We start from the raw sequence: 17,904 nt of genomic DNA, 5'->3' as shown, positions 1-17,904 counted from the left end.
TTTCTCATCTCACACATGTGGAAATGGCCATCTAGCCAGCAGAACCCAGCTCTAAATCCCAGTCTTGGACACCTTGTTGGCCTATTGGGGGCCTTCACTGAGCAGTCAGCAGTCTGAGGACACAGGACCAAAGCAGGATAGTTGCCCAGGCCTTCCCGATCTTGTTCCTAACCATAGGCTCAGAGCCATTCCCCAAGCTTTGGCTTCTTGCCAGGTTGGTTCCTGGGTTCCCAGACAAGGCTCTCTCATTGCTGTCGGGTGAGCTGCCCCTTAACAGAGTTCGGACCTTCAGTCTCTTTACTTTCCCCAGGTCATATGGTTAGGTTAGATGCTAACCAACTCTTCAGTGTAGCCTTCTCCTTTCAAGTGGTATTTTTCCCACTTCAGTTCCAGGATGTATTAAGACCCCATGGGTGTCCAAGCAAGGGTACCCTTAAAAGATAGCAAGTTTTTAAGTTAACCCTTTAGGTGAACATACTAAGTAGTGGGCTTCATTATGGCGTTGTCTTAGGGTTTCCGTTGCCGTGAAGAGGCACCATGACCAAGACAACTCTAATAAAGGACAACATTTAACTGGGGCTGGCTTACCATTCAGATTTGCTTGTTTGTTTGTTTGTTTTTTTTTAATCCATTATCACCATGGTGGGAAGCATGGTGACATGCGGGCACACATGGTGCTGCAGGAGCTGAGAGTCCTACATCTGGATCCACATGCAGCAGAAAGGAAGAGAGTGACACACTGGCCAGGCTTGAGCTTCTGTGACCTCAAAGCCCACCTCCAGGGATACACTTTCTCCAACAAAGCCACACCTACCCCAACAGGGCTACAGCTCTTAATAGTGCCACTCTAGTGCCACTCTCTATGGGCCTCTGGGGCCATTTTCTTTCAACTACCACATAGGTCATACTTTTTTTTTTTTTTTTTTTTTTCGAGACAGGGTTTCTCTGTATAGCCCTGGTGTCCTGGAACTCACTTTGTAGACCAGGCTGGCCTCGAACTCAGAAATCTGCCTGCCTCTGCCTGCCGAGTGCTGGGATTAAAGGTGTGTGCCACCACGCCTGGCTATTGGTCATACTTTTGAACACTGCCTCCTTCCTTCCTTCCTTCCCTTTTAACTTCCCCATATACTTTCTTTTTTTTCTAAAAAAAGTGTTAATTTATGTATATGAGTGTTTGCATGCATGTGTTTGTATATATATGCACTATATACCAGCCTGTTGCTGGAAGAGGCCAGAAGAGGGCGTCAGAGCCCCTAGGGCTGGAGTTGCAGATAGCTGGGAGCCTCCATGTGGGTGCAGGGAACTGAGTCTCAGTCTGATGAAGAGCAGCTAGTTTAGGCCCCTCCCATTATGTATCCTTCATCCCATCACATATCCTTCATTACCCTAGTTTTCCCTCCCTTAAGCTTTCTCTTCCCCTCTCATGATTCCTGGTTTTCATAACCTACAAATACACATATATAAATACCCACATACACATAACCTATGAATATATACATGTAAATACTCACATGTATAAAATTTTAAATGTCTCCCGGTTCATTTTGCTTGACACAGGAAGGCAATAATTTTGAGTCCTCAGCTTCTAATTACCCTTCCTACAGTTGAGCAGCCTGGAAACCTGACTTTAGGGCTTCCTGCTACTGTGTCCAGCCCGAGCCCGAGCCCGGCTACAGTGTAGTCCTTTTATCCTTGGTGCACCTCCCGCCAGGCTCACTGGTCTATTCTTGCTCCCCTGACCTAGCGAATGCTTGAGCCTCAGAAGTGAGCCAGATGGCAGCCTTAGATAAGCAATCCCAGGGATGGATGGAAGGAAGTGTCCTTAAAAATCATTTCTGGGCCTGTTTTCAGCTGTGGGCTTCTGAGAACACATGGCCAGAACCCATCCTGTACGGGGTCCTGTGTGGGGTGCTTGTAGTGCTGGTGTGTGGAGAATCAAATGGCTGTGGGGGTTTGCTCACCGAAGGCTACAGTCTGTCGGGGAAACCTAGCTGATGAGGGCAAGCCTTGGGCTCGTGTTCAGGGAACTCAGGTTGCATTAGACTCTTCTATGTTAGGAGGGACTGGATGAAATATAGTCTTTGCCGCTGGCTGCTGTCATCCTGGCCTGTTTGTGGCTTGGAAGGTGGCATTGCCTCTGGCTTTGTTCTGCTTGTTCTGTTCTGAATTCTGTTACAGGATTTCCAAGGGGACTGTTGCAAAACACAAATGGCCCACAAGGGCCATGCAGGGTGTCTAGGAGAAGAATTCCTTAGATAACATCTTTTTCCTCGTGTTCTGAACAGCCCACCCAGAACACTGTGCCTTCCCTCGTCCCAACCTTTACTGTGGTCACTGATATTTGTCATGATCACATGGCTTTGCTTCTGGGCCAAAGGACAGGCCTTCCACCCAGCCCAACATGTACTTGCCAGATTGGAATCTCTGGTCACTGCACATGTCACCTTCTGATGGAACGCAGCTGAAGCCACCACAGGTCATGGGAAATGGTGGCTTTGCTTCCCATCAGTGGGAAAAAGTTGTGAAAACACAGAGCACAGCTAGCCAGACTCTGAGATGAAGAGAGAGGGAGGGCAGAGATGGGTGGTGGTGGTGGAGGGCAGAAGAAATAAGGGGAGGGAGGGAAATAGGGAGGGGGTAATGGACTAAGTTAGGGGAGGCAGTAGATAGATGTTGAATGAAAGGGAGTGTGGGGACTGTGGGGACTTCGGGGCCAGGGGCCACAAACCTGATGGCACAGGTTAGCCCAGCTTTTGGGATGGTACAAGTGAGGGTTATAGAAGGGTTTTGCCACTGGAGGCTAAAGCCAAGCATACCCTAGTGGTTCAAAGCTTTCCCTCTCTCTCCCCGCCCTCATCCAGGCCACCAACCCTCTGGGTTACACAGCAGATTAATTTGAAAATTGAGTTGCATCTCAATGAGTTGATGTTGATTTCAAAGTTCACTGGTGTTTAATTAGAACCATCTTGAGACTAATCCAGCTCCAAGGAAATTATTCTGACCGAATAATTAAAGAGAATAAAGGTTAGATTTGTGTTTCTGGTTAAGTCTGTGTTGTCTTCAACACTTCCAAAGCATGAATTTCATTAACCTTTCATGAACCAACATTAAATTGCTCTCAACGACCTGCCATTCTAATTAAGGCAGACTCGTACAGAGGAGCCTTTGTTTATACTTGGGGGGGGGGGCTGTGTCATCTCTTCCTTGAAGTAGTCCTTGGGAAATGGTTTTCTAACTTTGTACATGCCCAGCTGCCTGAAGCTCCCATTTTTGGGACTTGCTCACAGATGTTGGGGGAGAACTGAGCCTCGGACAGAGGCCACGGGGTGTCGGGAGAGGCTAAAGTAAAGTGAAGGGAGAGCTGAGGTGGCCTAGGCAAGCCTAGTGGTGTTCTAGGAAGCCCTGTGAGGTCAGATGGAGAGGATGCTGTGCTGTTTGAGGTAGGCCTTGCTCACTCTGAGCCTTTATGGGTGCTCATTCTTGAGTGCTGGTGACCTTGCTTGGGGCTGGGGCGGCTGGATGTAGTGTCCATAGCAGAAGACAGCTTCTTGAGTGCTGCTGGACTCCTGGTAATCCAGCATAGTTTACTTCTGTCTCTTTCCAGTTGATTACAGATCCGATGTGTTATAACTCATGCTAACGTCTATGCCAACACAGGGTTCCTCAAGGTGAGCTCCAGACCCCCAGAACTCATGAGGCCCATGTAACATTGGTCCTTCTTGGCTGCTGAGATCCTGAGTCCTGGTACCAGTGGCTCAGGAAGGCAGCTATATATGGTAGGCCTTTAAAATGAATTATCATGTGTATGTGGGTGGTGCACAGGGTGAGAACACATAATAACTTGCCCGAGTGTCTCTTCTCCCTCCCTGTCTTCTGGTGCTTTAGGTCCAGAGGAACCTCAGTGTGGTCTGAATGGGTAGTTGGTGACCAGACTGGAGCAGGCAGCCTAACTCCATGGGAGAATTCAGTTCTGCCTCTGTCTCCATGCTCGGAAGCTTGGATGCACAGCAGTGCTACCAGCTGACCCAGATGTTGGGTTGTGAAGCCTTGGCTTGGCTTTCCTCGTTGATTCTCTGGCTCCCTAGGATGTCTCTCACTCTCCACAAGTCTTCTGTGCTTCTTCATGGGGCTCCCCTATCTGGCCTTTTCTGCAGGTCTTCAGTAAGCAAATCTGGGGTTACCTGGAGTAGGTACCCCAACTTTGTGCTGAGGGACTTGTTTCATCTCCATAGCCAGTGCCCTCCAAGGCACATACTATGCCGCCATCCTTGATTCTGTTGTGGGGTATTGGAGACAGAATGGGGACCCTTTGTCTGCCCTCAGAGCTCATGGAGTGATGATCCAGCCTGCTTTAACACCCCCAGCTCTCCAGACAGAGGTGGGGCCAAGGCCCCAGAATGGAAGAGGTGTCACTGTTTAAACTGTATATGGTTCGAGGGAAATGTGTGGGCAAGCAGTTGCTGAGATCCACAGGGAGAAGGTGTATCCATGAAGTCTCCTGTGTTTTGTATCTGGCTTCCTCAGTGCCCCCTTAGACAGATCTCGGTGTTTAACTTCGTTAATGTTTAATGAAAAAAGGAACCAACTACTATGATTTAATAAAGAAAACTCTTCTATCTTAATGTGTTTCCCAGGGAAATGACTTCAGCTTTGTTGACTGTGAATGGCAGCTTCATTACTGGAGCCAGCTGTGGCCTCTCCTGGCGCTCCTAACAGCGTGTCCCGTTGCTTGACCAGGACAGACACTGCTGTGCTCCCAAGGGGACAGATTTTCAGGTACCATGAATCAAGATGGCGAATGCCATTCATTCATAGCCACAGAGGCCGGCCTTGCCTGAGCAGACTGAGGCAGAGTCCCAAACTTTCTTTATTGCTCTTTTCTCATGGGGCCAGAAGCTGAGGCAGCACCTCCGTCTACCACAGGCGACACTTCAACAGGATCCAAGTAATTACTGCAGCTAAAACTGGGTCTTTGTCACTATGGCCAGAAGGCTCACTTGGTGACAGAGATCTAGTGATTTCTACAGACAGCAACGACATGACATAATGGAGGGACTGGTTAGAGTTTTCTGTTAGATTCCTCACCCCCCCCCCCCCGGGGCAGAGGGCTGATCTACTAGCTGGGGGGGGGGGTGGGGGTGGAGGATTCTGGGATTGTGTCTCTTCCTACTAAGGGGATTCTTGGCTTTGTTCAGAATTAATTCATCTTCTAAATGGAAAATGTCAAGGCCCAGCAAACATTTTTGCTAATGATTCTGGTGATGAGATACACTGAGGCAGTGAACAGTAGGTCACACAAAACAGGTTTTTTTCCTGCAACGCAGTCACTTGGGAGAAAGCTGGTGGTCTCTTTCAGCTATGCAGAGCCTCACGAGGCTGCTCATCCTTCATCCTCCTTCATTTGATTAGTTCTCAAAAAAGGAAGATGGCTCAGGCCAGGCACTTAGGAAAGCAGGGCCAGGGGTGGCTTTAGGAGACGGTTCCAAGAATAAGAAGTGAACAGTGCCTCTTGGAGCAAAACAGGATGTCTTGCCTCACTAGTGACACGGCACAGCCATGGCCATGTCCCCCATTTGCTGCGGGAAGTGGGAACTGCTACAGACTGGGCAAACCTGAAACTTCTAACTTCTTGATTACTACGATGATGCCACCAGTGGGAGGAAGGCTCCATCCATGCCTGACCTCACATGACAGACCATACTCAGGATGCAGACATTTAAGGTGTAAAATTACTTTCCAGCCGTGTATATATATAAGTTTAGTCTCGAATCTCATCCATTGATATTTCATTATGTGTATGAATTTGTATGCAAACAAAAAATACCAAGAGAGCCTGAACCTTTAAATACTTCTGGCCCCAAGCATTTTGGATGAGAACAAGTCAACATGTATCACTGGGATGGACCAGATGAGGTCAGAGGGCTTGGGTTGCCACCAGTGACCTGTGTCATACCTCAGAAGTTCACCCCTAGATCCCTTTGTGATGCCACTATGGCAAGAAATTCTCTGAGACACCTGTGATGGCAAAGCAGGCAGGAAAGCAACAGATGCCACCCAGTTTCACCAAGTCATCTGATGACTTGGGGTAGGGCACCTTTGGTGCACAAGGTCAGAGACACATGGGGTCAGAGAAGCACAGAAAGGCTTTGCTGTCAGTGCAGTTTGGTGAATTGGTAGAAAGTCTGCCAAGCATGGAGAAGGCCTGTAGTTGGTGGCACGTGCCTGTGAGCTCAGCACCCACTGAGCAGGTGGATGCACAAGATTCTTTTATGTTGTTTTCAGCTATAGAACAAACAAGCTTGGAGTCAACCTGACTACATGAGACAATCTCCCAGGTTTTGGGTTTTAAAATGGCCCCACTAATATATTGCAGAATCATACTGTGAACTCAAAAATGATGTCATTTACTGAAAAAAAAACAAAAGAAGTCAACCTACCAACCAAACAACAACACCCCCCCCCCCCCCCCCCCGTTTCTAGTTGTGGTGTGGCTCAGCCCTTGGCACACACCTTTAATCTCCAACAGTGGAGGTAAAGTTAGTTTGTACAAGGAAGCACCCATTTTTGAAAGTGATGTCTAGTTGTCAGAAAAGTGATGAATCAGAGAAAGATTTGACAGAATAGGATCTGCCCAACTGTCACAAGAGAGGAAAGGGAAGCTACTTAAGGGAGTAGTGCAGAGAGGAGGCAGGTTTTGTTTTGTTTTCTTGGTTTTTCGAGACAGGGTTTCTCTGTGTAGCCCTGGCTGTCTTGGAACTCACTTTATAGACCAGGCTGGCCTTGAACTCAGAAATCGGCCAGCCTCTGCCTCCTGAGTGCTGGGATTAAAAGCGTGCACCACCACTGCCCGGCAAGGAGGCAGTTTTATCAGGACAGTTATAACAGGTTGGAGAGAGAACGAGGAGTCAGTAGAGCAGATTGGGGTCCTTTTCTGCTTTCCTTAAGCCTTCTTGAATCTTCATCTTTTTTATAAACATTGCCAGTTTGGTATTTCAGTTTCAATATGACAAAGTCTACCTCATATAACTAGTGAAAGCATTGAATGTGGGTAAAGAGTCAGCCAGAAGGAAAGAACTGCAAAGTGCTGATTTTAGCCCTCTGAGCAGACATACTGAGATGGCCGGGAGGTCCTGCCCAAAGCCCATCACCCTCTCTTTGCACCAGTTACCATGGTGACTTAGGAAAAGCAGCCACTGCCTGAGTGTAGGTGGCTTTACTCTGTAGGGGTGACAGCTGCAGGGGACAGGCCACAGAGTTTGCTGTGCTTGGCCCCTCGTGAAATCAGGAAGGAACAGGGTCCAGGCTGCCATCTTTGGCATTACCTGTTTTTTTTTTTTTTTTTTTTTTTATGACAAGACTTATCCATATGTATGTATATGTACATATATATGTATATATTTGGTTTTCCGAGGCAGGGTTTCTTTGTGTAGTCGTGGCTGTCCTGGAACTTGCTCTGTAGACCAGGTTGGCCTTGAATTCATGGAGGCCTGCCTGCCTCTCCCTCCCAAGAGCTGGGATAAAAGGCGTGTGCTACCTCCTCCTAACTGGTACCACTCTTTTGTAGTCCCAGTATAAAAAAGCCCAAATAACTCAGTTTTTGAAAAAACTCCATTTTTGTGCTAGACCAGGGGCTAAACTCCCAATTCCAGGAAGAAAACCACAAAGTCCACTTGAGCACATATCCCAATAGCAGGGTCAAGGTACATACAGATAAGATCCTGCAGAGGAGAGGTAACCTAGCCATCCGGTTTGTCACATGGTTTTACCCCTATGTTCAGTTCCTGCAGATTACACCAGAAATGCAATTAAAAAAAAAAGATTTATTTATTATATGTAAGTACACTGTAGCTGTCTTCAGACACTTCAGAAGGCATACGCCACCACTGCCTGATGAAGGAGGCATTAGATTTCATGAGCCACCATGTGGTTGCTGGTATTTGAACTCCGGATCTTTGGAAGAGCAGTCAGCACTCGTAACTGCTGAGCCATCTCTCCAGCCCCAGCAATTTTTAAAATATTAACTTGCTGACCCGTATAGAAATTCTCCAAGCTTGTTGTAACTACCTGTGCCCTTCTCCCAGCCTTGTGCAGGCTAAACAGACCTTGAGTGCTTGCTAGAATGGGTTACATGACCTAGGTGGAGTTGTCAGCCTCTCAGCACGTAGTTTCCTACAAGAACTTAGAGGTGTAGACTGCCCACTGAGCTTGCTTTGCAACATAATCCAGCTGAAACAAAGTATGGGTCTGTGGGTTCTCCCTATATAAACACAGTGCTGAATATTAAACTTGGAGCCTTGATCAGAACCTTTGTCTTGGTCTCATCCTTCTCTCACAGCCCATCCCTTTTCATTTCAGGTAAACCCAGTTTTCCATGCCCAATGGACTGCTACAACTACCAATAAATACCCTGCACCTAGACTCTGACCCGCTGACACAGGGTTGGTGAGAGAGACCTTGCTCATGAGCTTGTAATAAAGGCTCTTATGTGTTTGTATCATTGGCTCCTTGGTGGCCTTTGGGGTCCCTGTGACTTGGTCATAATACCAGCTCTCCTTCATTGCCCCTGGCCATCACTAGTTTGCCCTCTTCTTTATAGGGTCCTTCAGAGTTGTTTTTAGCTGGCTAACCATCTAGTGTCTCTTAGGAGCAACCGCCCATCTCAGTGTAATCTGGAGGTGGGAGCAAAGGAGCTGGCTGCATGGACAGAGCCTTCAAGTGGTGGTCACTGGTCATCTAAGTGACTGGGCTCTTCTGTTCCTGGTCTATCCAATGGTAACAATGAGACTTGGGACTGTTGCAAGGGCTAATGAAGAATTAATTCATGATGCGCTCTGGGGCCGGCCACTGCCACTGAAGTGTCTATGGCACTCCCAGGATGGGACAGTTGTTCTGAAAGAGTCTGGTGGTTATGGGGACTGGTAGGTGAAGCTAGCAAAGAACTCAAGGGGCCCTGTGAAAGGTGAATCTGGTAGCTCAGAGGGAAGGCTGCAGCCTCTATGTTTTTGGAAAAGCACCTGGATCCTATGTGCTTTTAGGCTCTTGGGTGTGAGCTTGGGGCAGTCCCGGAGACTTCTGCAGCAGAGCCCAGCAGTGACAGCATGCGTGTAACATGTCTGGGGAATGCATCCTCTTGGGCAAGGAGTCTGAAGGTGGCCCCCTCCTTGGTTCCTCTCATTTCCTCTGCAGTATCAGAGCCTGACACTGTTAGAGCCTCCTTGTTCCCGTGTAGGCTTTCTCTGATGTCTTGGGCCTGTAAGCGTGCAGTCCTGGCATGACTCTTGCTTTTGGCTGGTTGCCCTGCCTTGATTTTTCAGCTAAGGCTCCACAGCAGCTGACGGCCGAGGTGGGTATGGCCCAGTCGGCTTGCAGCAGGTCTTCCTCCACAGCAGTCCCTCACTAGTGTGGTGGTGCACGCCTGCAATCCAAGCACTCAGGAGGCCGAGACAATGTTAATGTCAGCCTGGGCCTCCACAAGGAATGTCCAAAAGTAAAACAAAACACACACATATATATACCAAATTCAAAACTACCCCTCGCATAAAAAGCCCACACACGTAACTGCTCTAAAGCAGGAGACAGCACCTGTAAACTATGTAGCCACAGCAACCTCAATACCCGGAAAACTCGATTCCCCTATAGTTTCTTTCCTACATTTATTTATTTATTTATTTATTTATTTATTTATTTATTTATTTATTAAATATTTTTATTTATTATATGTAAGTACACTGTAGCTGTCTTCAGACACTCCAGAGGAGGGAGTCAGTCAGATCTTGTTACGGATGGTTGTGAGCCACCATGTGGTTGCTGAGATTTGAACTCCGGACCTTCGGAAGAGCAGTCGGGTGTCCTTACCCACTGAGCCATCTCACCAGCCCCTACATTTATTTTTAAAACCTAGTCATTCCACTTATCCAATGTTGATGCTTTAGGCATTCTGTCCAGCTGAAATGGGGGCTTTCTCCCTTTCCTTTTCTGAGGAAGGGTCTCAGGAATGTAGCCCCTGCTGGCCTTGACCATACAGGGACTGACTGGGACTGTCTCTGCTGCTTCCCCAGCCCGGGATTAAAGGTGTCTGTTACCACACCTGACTAAAAAAGGGAATCCTCTCATGGCTGAGTCTGTATGAACAGCTGTGAATGTGCAGTCATCGAAGCTGAGTAAGATAACTACCAGGCCCCCTCACCCCTTATTTCCATGACTATAAATGCCGTAGTCAACTTGTATGGAGGATATGTACTGCTGAGCCAAAAGGGAGACTACAGGCATGCCAACCTGTTTCGTACAGGCCTTCAAACACCAGCAACAGGAAGCAGCCAGGTCAGGTAGGTAACTGGGTAATTACCAGGACCAGCCAGTGTTAGATATTAGCAACATCACAGAGAAGAAGCAAGCGGAAGTTGCACTGTCCCCTGCTGGCATGAGGTTTCTTGCTACCAGGAGTTTGTCTACAACAGCAGTCAACTGGTGTCTCCTTCTCCACTACTATACCTTCTCATATCTGGGTAGTCACAGAAAGTACCAGAAGAAACCTACTTAGGATACATGGAAAAACCAAAGAACTGCATGTAGGGCATGCCTGTAGTAACATTCCAGGCTGAGGCAGGAGGATTGTCACAAGTTTAAGGCCAGCCTAGAATGCATAACAAGACTGTCTCCGACAACCAAGACCAAACAAAGGCAAAGGAAACATTTTGATTATCTTATTTTTTTATCTTCAAAATTTTCTGCCATGACATCGGAATGCATGATAGAAATGGCTCATCTTCACGTGAAACACTTGGGTTCATTTTCATTCACAAGTTTTCTAAAAACAAAACAAAACAAAAAAAAAAAAACCCAACAAAACAAAAGCAGTTTCATAATCCCACATCCTTCCAACCATTATCACAGATCTGACTGACAGGAAACAGTAGTGGCCAGCACCAGAGGCCGGAGCGCTCTCTGCACATTAGTAGTGTCTTTGGAACTACCACCCAAGAGGATCATGATTATAAATCTCATTGGCCATGGCAACCCCAAAGGTGACAGATGTCCCCAAATAAAGTCCCTGCGTGTGGAGAGCTGCATCCTCCAGGCACTGAGAGAAGCACGTTGAATTGTTGTTCATCTCCTAGTATCCATTTTGCAAGGTCTTGATTTCATCTCCACTGCTAGCTGGTGGACAGAGATGCCTGAAGCTGTGCGCTCTGACCCTGGGTGAAGACTAAACTGAAGAAGTCAGGTGGCTTGAAATCTCCCTTTGAAAGAGACCTATGTTGAGGTGAGGATTTTTTATTTTTATTTTTTCCACTTAATTAAAAAAAGCTGTAAACAAAAGGAGAGAGCTACACGGACATATATACCTAGACACAGACTTTGAACGCACTTCGATGTGTGCATCTTACTCAGATACACTGCTCTCTGTTGTCCCTCCACACACCCTCGGCACAGCGTGTGAATAGTGGCGAGTGTCCTTGGCGTTCACGGTTCCCAGCGCTGATGACATACCTGATGTGTTACTCCTGAGAAGGTCCTGGAAGGGATGACAGTTCTGATGCACTCTGGAATGGCACGGTCACATAAACGCTTGCACACTTAAGACTTCTGAACTTAGGAAAAGTTACATAATCCAACAACAAAAAAGTAGGAAAACAATGTAGGAAGTTAAAAAAAATAGTTTTGTAATTAAAGTATAAACAAACATAGGCAATGCACACTTGTCAATCACTGGAGTAGGAAACACATACTTAGGAAAAATAGTTATCTGACAAAGCTTAGAAAGCCCGACCTGCCCACGTACACTACTAACACATGCACTGCCCAGACCAAAGCCGCCATACAAGGGCTGCAAGGCTCACAGGAGGAGGAAATGCCCACAGATAGCACATCCGCAAGGGGTGCGTGCAGCCTATAAGCGGCACTGTGACTATTACACTTCTGTAAAAAAAAGACATCTTATCTCTTGGTGTAATTTGTATAAAAATTACAACTAGACCAATGAATTTCAAGCACCAATTTGACCACTTAGCGACTGTGTGAGGGAACAGATAGCGCTGAAGGCTAGCAGTTAGCAGGTCGTCATTACAGTTCATCTGTTAAAGGCATGTGGTTTGTTTTCTTCCATTCCCTTGAATGCCCAACATTACAGAATGTTTAGGCCAGTGAAGGACTCCTTGGAGAATCGATTCTCTCAGAATCATGGTTTACTATACATGAAAAGCTCTTCAACAAACCAAGGCTTGCTTCTGGGATAGAGCAATCTGTACACAAGCCACTGAGGGCTGCTCCTCGTCAGAACTTAGAAAGGCAGCACCTAGGGAGTAGCCTCCTACCAAGCACGTCTGGACATCTCGGGTAGTGTAAGAAAATGCAATATCCCATGGAAAGGCAACACCATCGCACTTGGCAATGCTAACATTCCCCTTAAGCAAGCTCCCGTTAGACATCTGAGTGGGACGGTATCACAATGACAGCACTTTTGCCTGCTTTCATTTTTTGCATCAGGAAAAAATGGCAGCTTGAGAGCCAGCAGCCACTCGAGCGATGGTGCCTGAGAGGCCTCCAGCTGTTGAGAAAATGGAGGAAATCGCATTCAGGTAACAGGTTTCTTCCAATGGCTGCAGCTGCAGTTTGGTTTCCAGTATCTGCAGCACAAATGTGGATTTCTTGGACACACTCACCTGCCAGTCTCCTCCTGCTATTTAAGTTTGGTGAAGTTGTGAACATCTACCAAACAGTCTCCTGGATTGCTCTAGCTCACTGGTGGCATATCGGACTGCGGACAGTGTCCGATCTCATGGGAAACAAACCTCCATTCACAGTGACCTCACCACTGCCCGGCCCGTTACCTGGCCCCATCACGTCACGGGGTCACGGGTGGCAGAGGAGCCCTGCAGCCTGGGTTTTAGCACAGGGGTGTTATGCCTCGCTCCTCCTCAGGCAGCTCAGTTGCTCCCTGTGTCTCACTTAACTCACTAGCAGGCTCTTCATCAATCACCACACCAAGGTCTTCGCTACCCCACTCGCTCTGCTCCTCGCTGGGCTCTGCGATCTGCTCCAGGCTGTTCTCCACTAGTGTGGGGGAGCTGCCCATCCTGCTTTCCTCTTCAGCCGTCCCAGTTAACGGTAGAGAAGGAGGCAGTGGAGGAGAGTTAGACGGCCTGGCAGTTTCAGAGGAAGAGGCAGGGGTTTTGGTCACACTGGCGTCTGTTATGACCTCGTTTTGAGGCACAGGTAACTTTTCCACAAGCTTCCACTGAATGATGCTCATATCCTTCCCACCAGTTGAAATTAGGTGACTGTCATTATGAGTAAAACTGACGTTGGTCACATGGCTGCTGTGGGCACTGTACTTGTGACTGGGAGCCTAGAAAATAAATCAGATGGGAAAATTAAACTCATTTTTACATGCCTGCTCACAGCAATAGAGATGACCAGGGAGATTAAGTCAGATTATGAAAACAGGTTCATTTATATCTGTGCTAGGAGACATCAGAGCTGAGGAACGGACCTGGGAAGAGCTTCCTTTTTTATTTCTTTAAAAGGAATGAGAGTCTGGAAGTGCACTCCTGTAATGGTACCTGTGAGTCAAAGGCAGGAGGAGTGCTATGAACTCAAGGCTAAAAGATCCTGACTCAGAAAGAAACAACAGGACACTAAGAATCGCCCATCCTCTAGCATGACAAAGGGGAAACGGGGCAAGGGTGTGTTGTGCAGCACATCACCAAGAGAGCTGACCTTGGCTTTGGAGCAGGGGTACTGAAAGAGATGAACTTTGCAGAAATCATCGGCCACTGCGATCACTCTTCTGTTGTGGGATCGAACCAGTGCGTTGATGTCTGTTCCATCGGACCCTTCCGGCCACACCCCTAGAGAAACACGAAAACGTAACTGACGCTTCACACACCCAAACACCTCAAGCCAAGCCACACAGAGCCAGTCCTAGTCAGCAAGAAGCAACAGGCGGTGCCAAGAAACTAGCCTCACTGTGACCTGCTTCTACAACAAGCTGCTTAGGAGACGCCATCAGTTCCTTGTAGAGAGGAAAGCAGAGGCGCTCTGTCAGCAAAGGGTTAGGACTAAGTGCTCCCTTCCTGGTAGGTGAGCGCCTTCAAAAAATGTTCTCATGGAAGGGCCTAGGCAGACATTGTTTAGTGTGCTATATCCTACAGAATTGTGTTAGAAGAGAAGGCATACCAATATACTTAGCAAGTTACTCTGAGGTGGGGTCATCTTGGTCTAGGTGAACAAGCTTCTTTTAGTCCAGACAGAAACTGTAGAAATTAGAGCTGAGGTATTGACTTCCTATGGCTGAATCCTACTCAGTCATTTTTTGGGCTCATTCTATTTTTTTTTTTTTTTTTTTTTTTTTTGTGTGTGTGTATATGAGTGTTTGCTTACAATATGGATAAGCGCAACACATGTGTGCCTGGTGATCACAGATGTCACAAGAGGGTATCTGATCCCTGGAACAGAGTAACCATTCTAAGCCACAATGCTTTTAACTCAGGAGTCCACCTTTCTAGTCCTGAGAACAAATTCATTTTTGGGGGTGGGGGGGAGGTGTATTTGTGTATTATACACTTGTGAGTGTGCAGGGGCAGGTACATGCAAAGCCACAGGAAGATACTGGGAGTCTTACTCCATTCCTCTCTGCCTTGTTCCATTAAGACAGGGTCAGTCAGTGTGCTGGGGAGATAGTTGTTAAGCCCTGATTGCTCCTCCACAGGAATGGGTTTGGGACCTATACTTGCATGGTGGCTCACAATCATCTTTAACTCCAGCTTCAGAGGAGTCAATCAATGTCTTCTGGCCCCCACAGACATGCAGATGACACATTTACATACATGCAAGCAAAATATTCTTTATACATAAATCTTAAAAGGGGGAAAGAGGGTAGAGCCACGGTTTATGCTAGAACAGCTTCCCAGCAAGCCCCTGGGATGTGCCTGCCTTGGCCACACAAGGCTGCAGTTATAGGCATGTTCAGGACCACATCAACTTTCTGTGTGTGCACTGGAAACTCAAACTCAGGTTTTCATGCTTGCATATAAAGTGTTTGTACCCACAAAACATCTCCTTAGCTTCAGGGTCTCTGCTGTGGAAATTAGAGCTGAGGTCTAATAACACTGTCAGTAACATTCAGGAACCTGTCTCTACCTCTCTGTTGATGGGATTACAGTTCAGGCTACTATCTATATCTGATTTTTTACATGTTAGCTAGAAGTCTGAACTTGGGTCTTCATGCTTACATTGCAAGCACTTTGCCAAATAAGCTATCTCCTCAGCCCTATAATCCCCAACTTTTATCTTTAAATAATAATCAGCTAAAAATCACCTTAATATTTTAAAAAAAATGGCACTAGGACAACTGAATGCCAAGAAGAAGAAGAAGGAGAAGGAAGGAGAAGGAAGGAGGAGGGAGGAGGAGGGAGGAGGAAGGAGGAGGAAGGAGGAGGAAGGTGGAAGAAGAAGAGGAGGAGGAGGAAGAGGAGGAGGAGGAGGAGGAGGAGGTGGTGGTGGTGGTGGTGCAAGGACTCTATAAACACCAGTGGAATGTCATGGCACAGTTACACAGCAGTGGTCCCTCCGAAGCCACAGAACAGCAGCACCACACTGTAGTGTAATGCCCGAGAAATGAAGCCTTGTTTGTAGAGTAGACACTCTGTCCATGTGCATAGCATCATTATTATGATGGCTGAGAGGTGGGATGAACAAAATGCAGTCTCTGCCACTCATACAGAAGGATGCCAGAGCCTCGATACACACCAGGGCAGCTTTTTTTTTTTTTTAAAGATTTATTTATTGTATGTGAGTACACTGTTGCTGTCTTTAGGTACACCAGATGTGAGGGTTGTGAGGCACCATGTGGTTGCTGGGAATTGAACTCGGGACCTCTGGAAGAGCAACCAGTTCTCTTAACCACTGAGCCATCTCTCCAGCTTCCAGATGAGTCCCCCCGCCCCCCCCCACCCCCGACAGGGTTATAGGGTTTCTTTGTGTAGCCCTGGCTGTCCTGGAACTCACTCTGTAGACCAGGCTGGCCTCGAACTCAGAAATCCGCCTGCCTCTGCTCCTAAGTGCTGAGATTAAAGGCGTGCGCCACTGCCCTGTGCCAGATGATTCTTAAGTTTTATGGCATTGAGCGTAGCCACTGTCAACAGACCACAGTTGTATGTGTATGTTTATATGAACTATCCAGACCAGGGAACTGACAGAGAAAGCAGATGTGTACTGGCTGCTGGGCTGGGGTAGAGCAGTGGTTCCCAACCTTCCTAACGCTGTGGCTCTTCCTCACGATGGGGTGACTCCCAACCATAAAACTATTTCATTGCTACTTCATAACTAATTTTGCTACTGTTATGAATCATAATGTGAATATCTGATACTTATTTATGATAGGGTACTTATGAAAGGGTTGCTGACTCCTTAAGGGGTCATGACCCACAGCTGAGAACAGTGGGACAGAGGGCACCCTGAGCTCTCTATCCCAGTGCTGAAGGTTCCTTGGAGGTGAGGAAAATGCTGCAAGATCAAAGCACAAGTCCATGAGTGTGGGTTTGGGAAAACCATTGGTTTGTACGCTTTAGGTAAACCAATCAATATGTGTCAAGATCTCAATAATGCTGCTATTTTTTAGAATGTCTTTACTAATTTGAAAACTTCAAACCCACTTTTGGGAAATACTGGAAGGTGTTTTACCCCTTTGTGTCAACTCCTTTCTGTTGAGACAAAGTTTAGGGCTCTGCAGAGACCAATCTCATATTGGTTCAGTCAGTACCTTAGGGTTTTACTGCTATGAACAGACACCATGACCAAGACAACTCTTACAAGGACATTTCATTGGGACTGGCTTACAGGTTCAGAAATTCAGTCCATTATCATCATGGTGGGAAGCATGGCAGTGTGCAGGCAGGCATGGAGCTGGAGGAGTTGAGAGTTCTATATCTTCATCTGAGGGTTGCTTGGAGAAGACTAACTTCCTGACAGCTAGGAGGAAGGTTTATAAGCCCACCCCCAGAGTGACACGCTTTCTCCAATAAGGCCACACATCTTAATGGTGCCACTCTCTGGGACAAGCATATTCAAACACCACAGTTAGTACATTTAATTTCTCTTAATCTGAAAGTAAGAGTCTTACTATATAGTCTTGCCTTGCCTCAAACTCTCAGAGATACACCTACCTATCTGCCTTCTAAATGTTGGGGTTAAAGGAGTGTGCCATCAAGCCTGGCTAATAGCTTTCTTCTATCAAGTTACCTGGTAAACATGATGTATAAAAAGCTCACACACACATTCTTCACATTAGCTGCAATTTTCTTACCAAAGACTTGGAAGCCTAGCACACAGGTATATGTTGTCCAATCGATGTCCTTGCAATCTGATCGGTTCCTGATTAGTTTGCAGCCATTTTCAATGTCCCCTTTAGAAATTTAGAAACAAGAAGTATAATAATAGTGCTGTGTACAAGTGTATATGGAAGTGAATCTTGATTCAAACTAGTCATGTTTATTTATATTTATAACCCACACACTAAAAGACATTTAAGATTCATGTAAAAAGGAAAAGAATGTTTAGCAGGACCTTGCAGAATTACAAAGTGTTTCCCATAGAAGTTTTAATCTTTTCTATGGAAGCATAAAGGCTCACCCATAACATTTGCCCTGCCTCCAGGAAAAGCGGTTAAATGTAACCATTTAGAGCTGTATCAGGTTCACAGAAAGATCTCTCGTGGCAACATCTGCTCAGTTCTATACCATTAAATGGATGCATTGCTTTCTTGGAGAAGAGGCTTGCATGTGAGACTCCTTACTTAGCTTGGAGAACAGAAGCTGTAAGTTAGAGGCCAGCATGCACTCCTCAGAGTTTGCACTCCATGTAGCCTGTACAGCAGTGCCTGACAAACACACTGAGCCCATATAT

The 17,904-nt window shown here is 46.7% G+C and overlaps 1 protein-coding gene and 1 long non-coding RNA gene across 17 annotated transcripts in view; one reads left to right on the top strand and one right to left on the bottom strand.

The window, feature by feature from the left end:
• Nucleotides 1-1,157: 1,157 nt before the first annotated feature.
• LOC115488798 lies at nucleotides 1,158-10,824 on the top strand. Its single transcript, XR_003952357.1, has 2 exons — nucleotides 1,158-4,776; nucleotides 8,356-10,824. It is a non-coding gene; the product is annotated as an uncharacterized LOC115488798 (long non-coding RNA).
• Eml4 (echinoderm microtubule associated protein like 4) overlaps nucleotides 10,693-17,904 on the bottom strand; it is a 129,432-nt gene continuing 122,220 nt past the window's right edge. For 8 of the 16 annotated variants that reach the window (XM_006525155.3, NM_001286567.1, NM_001114361.1 and 5 more), the window contains 3 exons: nucleotides 17,306-17,404; nucleotides 13,720-13,850; nucleotides 10,693-13,348 (listed from right to left, as the gene is read on the bottom strand). In XM_006525155.3, the coding sequence (XP_006525218.1) occupies nucleotides 12,887-13,348; nucleotides 13,720-13,850; nucleotides 17,306-17,404 (692 nt within the window). In that variant the 3' untranslated portion in view covers nucleotides 10,693-12,886. The remainder of the gene's footprint in view (nucleotides 13,349-13,719; nucleotides 13,851-17,305; nucleotides 17,405-17,904) is intronic. The other 8 variants (XM_006525157.3, XM_006525158.3, XM_006525161.3 and 5 more) reach the window with 1 other exon arrangement.

This window comes from Mus musculus, chromosome 17 (genome assembly GCF_000001635.26).
Source record: "Mus musculus strain C57BL/6J chromosome 17, GRCm38.p6 C57BL/6J".
Classification (NCBI taxonomy): domain Eukaryota; kingdom Metazoa; phylum Chordata; class Mammalia; order Rodentia; family Muridae; genus Mus; species Mus musculus.
This window is presented reverse-complemented; position numbering and strand designations above follow the sequence as displayed.